General features: G+C 47.7%; 1 protein-coding gene across 1 annotated transcript in view; it reads right to left on the minus strand.

The window, feature by feature from the left end:
* fam117bb (family with sequence similarity 117 member Bb) overlaps positions 1–7261 on the minus strand; it is a 47411-nt gene extending 40150 nt beyond the window's left edge. Inside the window, exon 1 of the mRNA XM_012841312.3 lies at positions 6003–7261. Coding sequence (XP_012696766.2) covers positions 6003–6831 — 829 coding nt within the window. The 5' untranslated portion in view covers positions 6832–7261. The remainder of the gene's footprint in view (positions 1–6002) is intronic.
* Positions 7262–10000: the final 2739 nt, after the last annotated feature.

Genomic DNA, 10000 nt, shown 5'->3' on the forward strand with positions numbered 1-10000 from the left:
GCAGGCTGTGTGCACCATATGCATGTGGATCGGCAACGCCTGTGATGTCATTATTCACTTACATTAATTTAGAAAACCAGGAAGCTGTCCCACTGGGCGGGACAAGGACATTTTTGGGAATGGGAGTATGTAACTTGTTGAGGTGGTCGTGGTTGAGTGCCATGTGGTCATATAGTTAGTCTGGGTTCAGTTAATTAATTCATAATTTAGTATGTTTAGTGTGGTATTTTGTTGCATAAATGTAAGAAATAAAAAAAATTCATTTTTTTTTTTTACACATTTCTGGGATTCTGGTTGGACACAGTCAGTGTCAGCTAACATGCCAGCCAATCGGATCTAATTGTGGAGTGTTTTGTCAGAAGCAAACTTGTTTGTTTTTATAATTACCGATACACGTTTACGTCTTGGCTAGCTAACATTAGCTAGTAGCTAAGTAGCTGCCTGGGACAAGACACTGCACACTCGCTGGCACCAGTCCAGGCTATGGCCCATGGCTGTGGTGTGACCTCAACCCAGAGCACCCTGACGTCACAGCCAGTCCAGGCTATGGCCCATGGCTGTGGTGCGACCCCAACCCAGAGCACCCTGACGTCACAGCCAGTCCAGGCTATGGCCCATGGCTGTGGTTGCGACCCCAACCCAGAGCACCCTGACGTCACAGCCAGTCCAGGCTATGGCCCATGGCTGTGGTGTGACCCCAACCCAGAGCACCCTGACGTCACAGCCAGTCCAGGCTATGGCCCATGGCTGTGGTGTGACCCCAACCCAGAGCACCCTGACGTCACAGCCAGTCCAGGCTATGGCCCATGGCTGTGGTGTGACCCCAACCCAGAGCACCCTGACGTCACAGCCAGTCCAGGCTATGGCCCATGGCTGTGGTGTGACCCCAACCCAGAGCACCCTGACGTCACAGCCAGTCCAGGCTATGGCCCATGGCTGTGGTGTGACCCCAACCCAGAGTCGCTACCTCAGGAACTGCTCTGGCCACCCTCTGCAGGTTCCAGATCAGGCCTAGAACCAGCCACCCTCTGCAGGTTCCAGATCAGGCCTAGAACCAGCCACCCTCTGCAGGTTCCAGATCAGGCCTAGAACCAGCCACCCTCTGCAGGTTCCAGATCAGGCCTAGAACCAGCCACCCTCTGCAGGTTCCAGATCAGGCCTAGAACCAGCCACCCTCTTCAGGTTCCTGCTTCTCACGGCCCTCTACTGCAAACAGTAGTTAGATTACTTTCACAAACAAGCAAGCAAGCGGAGCACAGATAGGTCAACACTGCACCACTGTGTGTGTGTGTGTGTGTGTGTGTGTGTGTGTGTGTGTGAGTGTTTGTGAGTGTGTGAGTGAGTGTGTGAGTGAGTGAGTGAGTGTGTGTGTGAGTGAGTGAGTGTGTGTGAGTGAGTGTGTGAGTGTGTGAGTGTGTGTGTGAGTGTGTGAGTGTGTGAATAATGTGTGAATGTCTTACATAAGCAGGGGTGTGATCATTAACAGCTTAGTGGTATTGGCTGGTGTGCTGTTCTGATTGGCTGGTGTGCTGTTCTGAGGCATTTATGATCACGAATGACCTGCAGGCTGTATTCTCTAGGGTGACCAGATGCAGACAGACCAGATGTGGGACGAGTAGTTCGTTTGTTTAACTCTCTAACTGGATAACAAACATTTGCGTCCTGCCTTTCGGCTCGTAAACTCCCGTGTAAGTTCGTTTTTTGTGACGTAGCAGAGGAGTTCACTGCCACGTCTGCAGTTTGATTGACGGCCATCACAGCTTCTTGATCACCACCTTCACTGCTCTCTTCCAGCCACTGGATGAAATCCAGGCTTTTTTAGAAAAGCTGGCCTATGTTGCATTTGTATGAGTGTGTGTGTGTGTGTGTGTGTGTGTGTGTGTGTGTGTTGGAGAAGCTGGGCTACGTTGTATTTGTATGAGCCAGGTTTCTGTTTTTGACGTAGTGCTATTAAATAGAGTCGAAACTTTACCGCAACAGCATAAGCGGCTCATGTGCCGGGTGGGTACAAAAACCAAACGCATCCATGTGTTCTTATTTCTGATTATTAGAAGCCAAATGACCAATGACATGCAAGCACGCATCATCCCCCCTCCCCCCCCCCCCCCCCCACACACACACACACACACACACACACACTAGCAGTATAGGCTACTCTAAACATGCAAGCACGTATCATCCCCCCTCACACACCTGTACAGCCCACACTCACACTCAATCTCAGCATGCAGTCTCTGTGTCTGAGTCTGTGTGTGTGTGTGTGTGTGTGTGTGTGTGTGTGGTGTGTGTGTGTGTGTGTGTGTGTGTGTGTGTGTGTGTGTGTGTGCGTGCGTGTGTGTGTGTGTAGTCTTGCGGAAACTGGCCTTCCAGGAACGACACTAGAGAAGGTGAGACCAGGCAGAAAATCAGATGAAGCCACCCAGCCACCGAGAAACATTCACTAAGGGGTGCGTGGTGTGTGTGTAAGAGAGAGAGAGAGAGAGAGAGAGAGAGAGAGAGAGAGAGAATATTTGCACATTATAATTAGACACACACAGCAACTGCATTTAGTAACCCCCCCACCACCACCACCACCACCACCATACACACAAACTGAAGCTAATAGCAGGAAAACACACCACCACACACACAAACTGAAGCTAATAGCAGGACCACACACCACCACAAATACCAGTTTGAAACTCCACTCCTCCAGATGGTTACCTGTCTCCCAACAGGCCTAATGCCATCACCCACTGAGTCTGCCCACACACACTCACACACTCACACACTCACACACACTCCACACACCTATTTACAAGGAGATGAAAAGCCCAATGCTGTTACACTAACCACAGCACACATACTGAGTAAACTAAACACAGAACTCTGCATACTCCATACGTGAGTGAACACTGCATACTCCATACGTGAGTGAACACTGCATACTCCATACGTGAGTGAACACTGCATACTCCATACGTGAGTGAACCCTGCATACTCCTGCATACTCTATACGTGAGTGAACACTGCATACTCCTGCATACTCTATACGTGAGTGAACACTGCATACTCTATACGTGAGTGAACACTGCATACTCTATACGTGAGTGAACACTGCATACTCCATACGTGAGTGAACCCTGCATACTCCATACGTGAGTGAACACTGCATACTCCATACGTGAGTGAACCCTGCATACTCCATACGTGAGTGAACACTGCATACTCCATACGTGAGTGAACACTGCATACTCCATACGTGAGTGAACACTGCATACTCTATACGTGAGTGAACACTGCATACTCCATACGTGAGTGAACCCTGCATACTCCATACGTGAGTGAACACTGCATACTCTATACGTGAGTGAACACTGCATACTCCTGCATACTCCATCAATTCAGCTTTATTTACAACAGGATGAAAGGTTAACAAGACACAGGACACACTGACCACACTGATCCTCTTAAAGCATTCTCAGAATAGACACAGGACTCTTTGATTATAGGTTCAGACTTCACCACATCAGCAAGGCACCTCCTCCACACGGACACACGGCACCGGTGTCCCCCAGGGACATGTGCTCGGCCCCCTGCTGTACGCGCTCGCTGCACACCCACCACTGCACGGCCACACACAGCTCCAACGCTGTCATCAAGTTTGCTGCCCACACCACCACCATCATCATCATCATCATCATCATCGGCTGCATCACAGATGGGGACGAGTCTGCCTACAGAGCAGAGGTGAGAGCCATGACATCGTGGTGTCAGGACAACAACCTGCTGCTCAACATCAGCAGGACTAAGGAGCCGATCGTGGACTACAGGAGGCTGCAGGGAGGGGGGACGCCCCCCATCCACATAGAGGGAACAGCAGAACAGCAGTGGAGAGGGAACAGCAGAACAGCAGTGGAGAGGGAACAGCAGTGGAGTATTATCAGGACTGAGCTGCCTGCCGTCCAGGACGTCTCCAGCCAGCGCTGCAGGAGGAAGGCACAGCTGATCCTCTCAGATCCCAGCAATCCCAGCACACGGCCTTTTCCCATTCCACGGGTTCAGAGACAGTTTTTACCCACAAGCCACCAGGCTAATGAACCGCTGAACACGAACATTTTCACACACCATTTACACACACTACAGTTACACACACTACAGTTACACAGATTCCACAATGATTGGAACCCCCGACACCTCTCTACTGTTTACAGTGTTTTTACACAGTTTTACCACTAGCCACTTTAACTTGTATCTTCTTTGCACTTCAAAAAATGACTATTTAAATACTGTTTTATTTTAATATGTCCTATTTTACTTACTGTGTAAAGTTGATTTGGCTCTGAGACTAAGAATTTCATTACTGGTAATGCTGTTGCACTGTTGTCAAGTATATGACAATAAACTTGAAACTTGAAACTGTCCCCCACATGGATCAGTTTCCATATGAGAAGGAGCAAGTCCTGCTCAGCGACCTGAAATGACCAATCACTCACTCACACTCACACACACACACACACACGTTCTCTCTCTGTCAGCCTGAACTTGAAATGAACCATCAGCCACACACACACACACACACACACACACACACACACACACACACACACACACACACACACACACACACACCACAATCACTGACTCACTCACAGTAACCTGTCATTCTCCACACAGCCATGTGGCTGGCGCTAGGCTAGCAATGCTAAGAGCTGCAGGGTTAATCCTCAGGCTCGCCTGCTGCTGCTGCTCAGAGACAGACCTCAGGGTTCACCAAACACGTGCACACACACACACACACACACACATACACGCACACAAAGAGAAAGACAGACTATGGGAGACTAGGAGAGACTGTGAGAGACACAGAGACTGTGTGTGTGTATGTGTGTGTGTGTGTGTGTGTGTGTGTGAAAGAGAGAGAGAGAGAGAGAGAGAGAGAGAGAGAGAGACACACACACACATAGAAAGAGGCAGGCTGTGTTGCAACTTTGTTTTCCTCTCAGCTCCCAAATGAGCAGCAAGTTAGCTTAGCCAACTAGACTGTGCCAGAGAACCTAGACCAGAAAGTTAGCTTAGCAAGGCAGACTGCACTAAAGAGCCAACAGCAGTAAATGAGCTCAGATAGCTAGCCTGGACAGAACCTGCACAAGAGTGGTCTCAGCTTCACACTGATGAGGCAAAGAAGACCAGTAAGAACTCCCAAAAGCCTGTCTCTATCTGTCTTTAATCCCTCTACCCACCAAGCCCACGACCCCCGAGTTACATCTCTGCAATTCTGTACCAGATTGTGTGTGTGTGTGTGTGTGTGTGTGTGTGTGTGTGTGTGTGTGTGTGTGTGTGTGTGTAAAGGAGGCAGACTTGAGCCATTAATCTCTTTGTTGTTCCACGAGGCAGCAGTGACAGGAATATGAGCAACCACCATGAGGGGCTGTGTGTGTGTGTGTGTGTGTGTGTGTGTGCGTGGGTATGTGTGTGTGTGTGTGTGTGTGTGTGTGTGTGCGAGTGTGTGCGTGTGTGTGTGCGTGTGTGTATGTGCGTGTGTGTGGCTAATCTCTAAATTGGCACAGAAGATGACTGCAGTCTGCCATAACTGCCCTGGACATCTGTCCTTTTAAAAAAGTAAACCTGCCAGCCACATTAAAACACATTTTGTAAGGTTCATTGTTTTGAAATGTCTATTAACTTCATAGGGAAACACTGTGTTTTTCAAGTGGATAAAGTACAAGAAAAGATTAGTCTAATACAAATATCTATCATTTTCTATTGCGTATTTATTAATTATTAACTACTAAATCAGTTCACATCAGAGTCGTTTTTTTTCTGCTTCAAGTAATAGATTCTAGGTCAGATACTCAATAGAACATGACAGGCTATATATCCTACTGGCCAACATAAAATACATAAGTTCATCATCACCAATAAATATAAATATGAACTTGACAACTTTTGCCCAAAACCTGACTTATGTTTGGACAGCTGTGTAAAATGTTGTCTTTCATACATAGAGAGATTGGGTTTACCTTTTCCACCGGGCGAGCTGGGACTGATTCTTTCGGGGGACTGCTGCTCATGATCCGGTGACCAGCTCTGTAACGGGGCCACGAGCCGGCCCCGGGAGGACCCAGACGGTGACGCCGACAAGGGAGACTGCTGCTGCTGCTGCGGGGTCGCAGTGGGAAGAAGGCCCGGTGGAACATCTGAGATCCAGCTCAGCTGTTGTGAGGGGGAGTAACAAGAGGATGCCATGGGCAGGCCACCCAGGAAAGCACCCACACTACCGGAGCCGTAGTTGTGTGCATTCATGTGGGGGCACACCACTGACTGTGGCTGGGATGGGGGGACGGGGGACTGCGCCTGCGGCCTGAACGAAGCGCCGAACGTGGGACCTGTTGCTATAATGATGGGACTACTTCTACAAGAGGAAGAGGAGGATGACGAGGATGAGGAAGATGAAGATTGTGCCACGATGTGCGCGCCCACGCCAGCCGTGTGCAGCGAGCTGACAGGCGGGGTCTGGGGTGCTGTCGGAACCGTGGCGCCGCGCGTCGGACTGGGGCTGAGTGAGGTGGACGAGCCGCCGTGGCACTTACTGCTACCGCTGCCGTGTGTAGGGCTACCGCCTGCGCTACTGGCACCATGAGAAGACCTCGACTGGAGGGGGGGCTGTCCCTGCGGCTTCAGCTGGAACGGAACGGTCGCCTTCATTGGCAGGAGGCGATTAAACACACTCATTCCCGAGCCTCCGGCACCACCGACCGAACCTCCGGTAGGAACTCCACCGGCGGCGTTGGCAGACACTGGAGGACAGCTGGACGTGGGCGACCCGTTTCTTCGAACTCTTTGAGACATCTTTATTCCAGAACTTTACCACTGACACGCGAACTGAAGCAACGTTAACAAGAGATATAATCTCGTGTCCCGTCCTTTCAAATGTGTGTTTCTCTCCTTCGTCGGGGTTAGTGAACCCAGGTCTGTCTCACTCTAGACCACCATCTGGTATGCGGTGCCTTCACTACGTCTCATCCCCCACACGGCCGCATACTTCACTCGGTAAAGTAAACTGACCGAAATTTTCAGCCACGCACCGTCAACTCCTGCCAAACTCAGCCTCCGAACCGCTCATTGGCTAATCCTAGCCTCATGACAACTTCTCATTGGCCAGAAAGTGGATCCCTTTACTTTCTTAAAATGACACGCTGAGTTTTTTTTCTTATCATGTGTGGAATTCCTTTCGGATAAAAGTTCTAGTGAAGTTTAGTCAGTTTAACCTAAAAAGCAGGGTTTGGTTACTGGAATCGGAAGTGGTTTACTACAGGTGTACATGTAATAGACTCGATATAGAAAGTCGCCAGTATTTCACAACCTTTTCACAATAGTTTCTAACGGATACTTTTTTTTTCCTCTGAAGCTCGCCAGGAAATTTAGCAACCCTTTCCTTTGTATGCATTCGTTGTTGCCTACACACACATGTCTCTTGGGCCTTGGGTGGTGGCTGTTGTGTAATCCTTAAAAAAATATTTCCCCAAGGAGTTTAACTGAACATCCAAACAACTGATGATAAAACAGTAACTTTTGCAGTATAACTAAAAAAGACCAAATGCGTAACCGCTCCACGTTTTATCTATGATGTCGTTAAATAATTTTAAACGCAGGAATCTTTCACAAATGTTTTACTGAGACTGGATCACAAACAATAACACGGCAACGCACGCCTCAGGAGACTGCATGGGAAGAGAGCTCCTTCAGCGCTGTGCTGCTTGTGGCTTTAAGTGTCTGAGGGGGGGCCTCGCTTTGTTATGAAGAACACGTGTTCGCAAACTTGCTGCAAACTGCATACACTGCAAACTGTCGCCCCCTCGTGGTGATTTAAGGACATCACAGCTGTGTCAGAGGACCCAGCACCACTCTCGATACTAGACCACATTTTCAAGAAGCCATATTGCAACAGTCATATAACCCATTCAACCACACAAGCAATATATGACAGCAGGCATAACAGTGATGGTCAGTTGTAAGTTCCATATGATGTATTACAATGTGAATTCCTCTGTTGATATTTGTCCTCATCCCAGACCCTGCTGATGGTGTTTTACTATGCGGATGGATGGATGGATGAATGGATGGATGTATGAATGAATAAATAGTGGAATAAAAAAGAGAGGAATATGTGCAGTGTGTTGTGTAGTGTGCAGTGTGTTGTGTTGCCACACAGCGAAGGCCAAGTCCTCCAGCTTCCTCATGTTGGTCAGGTAGTTTGAGCTTACAGGCTTCAGGGCTTTGGCCTCCATTCATGGGCTACTGGGACAGAGCAGAGCAGTGCAGTCTGGTACCAAACACATTCACTCTAGACCTGCTATCTGATATGCATATATGCAATACATTCATGTAAACATGCATGTACAGTTTGCTATAGTATAGTTATTACAGTATATGGTATGAATGTATGTATATCAATGTTTAGTAGGCTACATATGTTCTTTGGCTAAAACCCAGTACCCTTACCACGACCTTTGACCCCTTTTCAAGGGCTTCATCAGGGCCCCCTGTGTGGAAAAGGGAGTATGTGCAAAAACTCCATGGGTTTAGTCTAAAGTAGGGGTACTCAATTAGAAACCCAAAAGGTCCGCTCGCCAAATTTCCATTCAGTCCAGGGTCCGGAACAGTGACGGTCAAAATCCAAAAACATAACTCCAACAAAAACGATCAAACTATGCACAAAAGGTGATGTGGCCTTATTTGTGTGAAAGGTGACACTTTTTTTGTGGTTTAAACTTGGGCATAAAAGGTGTGAAGGCCAGGCAGAGGCACTGATGTAAGTGTTCATTAGTGAGTGCGCTCCTGTATTTGTTTTTCACCATATTCATGGTTAAAAAGGCAGACTCACAACAGTATGTTGAGGTATGCACGCTCTTGTTGTGTGGCTGGTCTAACTATTACACTGCATGTTGCTTGGTATGATTGCAGATGATTTATTTTTCTGCCCCTTACCTCAGAGTTCTGCGGGTATTTTTGTTCGAAGTGTGCATGCTTTGTTTCATAGTGACGTTTCACGTTACCACTTTTGACAAGGGCAACCGTCTCGTTGCAGATTAAACACATCGGTTTTGTGCTCCCCACAGGCAGCACAAATGCATAGGCTACTTGTCAGTCCACTCTGTCTTAAATTAGTGATTTTTGGAATCAACTTTTCGTTTCTTGTCGGGTTTAAAGCACACCATGATTTTCGTTTGCTGAGAAAAAGATACCGTTCACAAATCTATCTGCCCGAGTTGTTGCCATTGACACACACAACCTGCGTGACCTACAGAGCTCGCGGCCAACATTGAGTGAGTGAGTTGTCATAGTGATGTTGTTATTACAGCTCCTGATTGGACCTCTGGATTGGACACAGAAGATAGAAAGCACATCCAGTAGGAAAAAAAATATATATAGCGCGAAATCACGCACAAATAAAAACGTGTTTGGATCATGTTTCAATTAGAATGTTGATTTTGGCTTCGGTCCAAATTTGATTGCGTCTGGGTCCGGATCGCGGTCCGCCTATTGAGTACCCCTGGTCTAAAGACTAGTCTGAGGAAGGGTTTAGTCTAAAGACTAGTCTGAGGAAGGGTTTAGTCTAAAGACTAGTCTGAGAAAGGGTTTAGTCTAAATACTAGTCTGAGGAAGGGTTTAGTCTAAAGACTAGTCTGAGGGAGGGTTCAGTCTAAAGACTAGTCTGAGGAAGGGTTTAATCTAAAGACTAGTCTGAGGAAGGGTTTAGTCTAAAGCTTATTCTGGCTCTTAGACTAGTCTAAGGAAGGGTTTACTGTAAGCAAATGGCAGTTTGACAAAGAATGATCTTTCACAGGGGTCTTGGTTGAGGTTTTCTAATCCCCTCTACCATTACAAACATAAGCCTGTTGGGGCTGTGTATGTGTGTGTGTGTGAGAGAGAGTTGAAATGTACAGAGAAGCAAAGAAACATTTGTTTTCATTAATATATAATCTTTAATGAATGGGGTACTGGCAGGTTGTACAGC

The sequence above is a fragment of the Clupea harengus genome, chromosome 2 (genome assembly GCF_900700415.2).
Source record: "Clupea harengus chromosome 2, Ch_v2.0.2, whole genome shotgun sequence".
Classification (NCBI taxonomy): Eukaryota; Metazoa; Chordata; class Actinopteri; order Clupeiformes; family Clupeidae; genus Clupea; species Clupea harengus.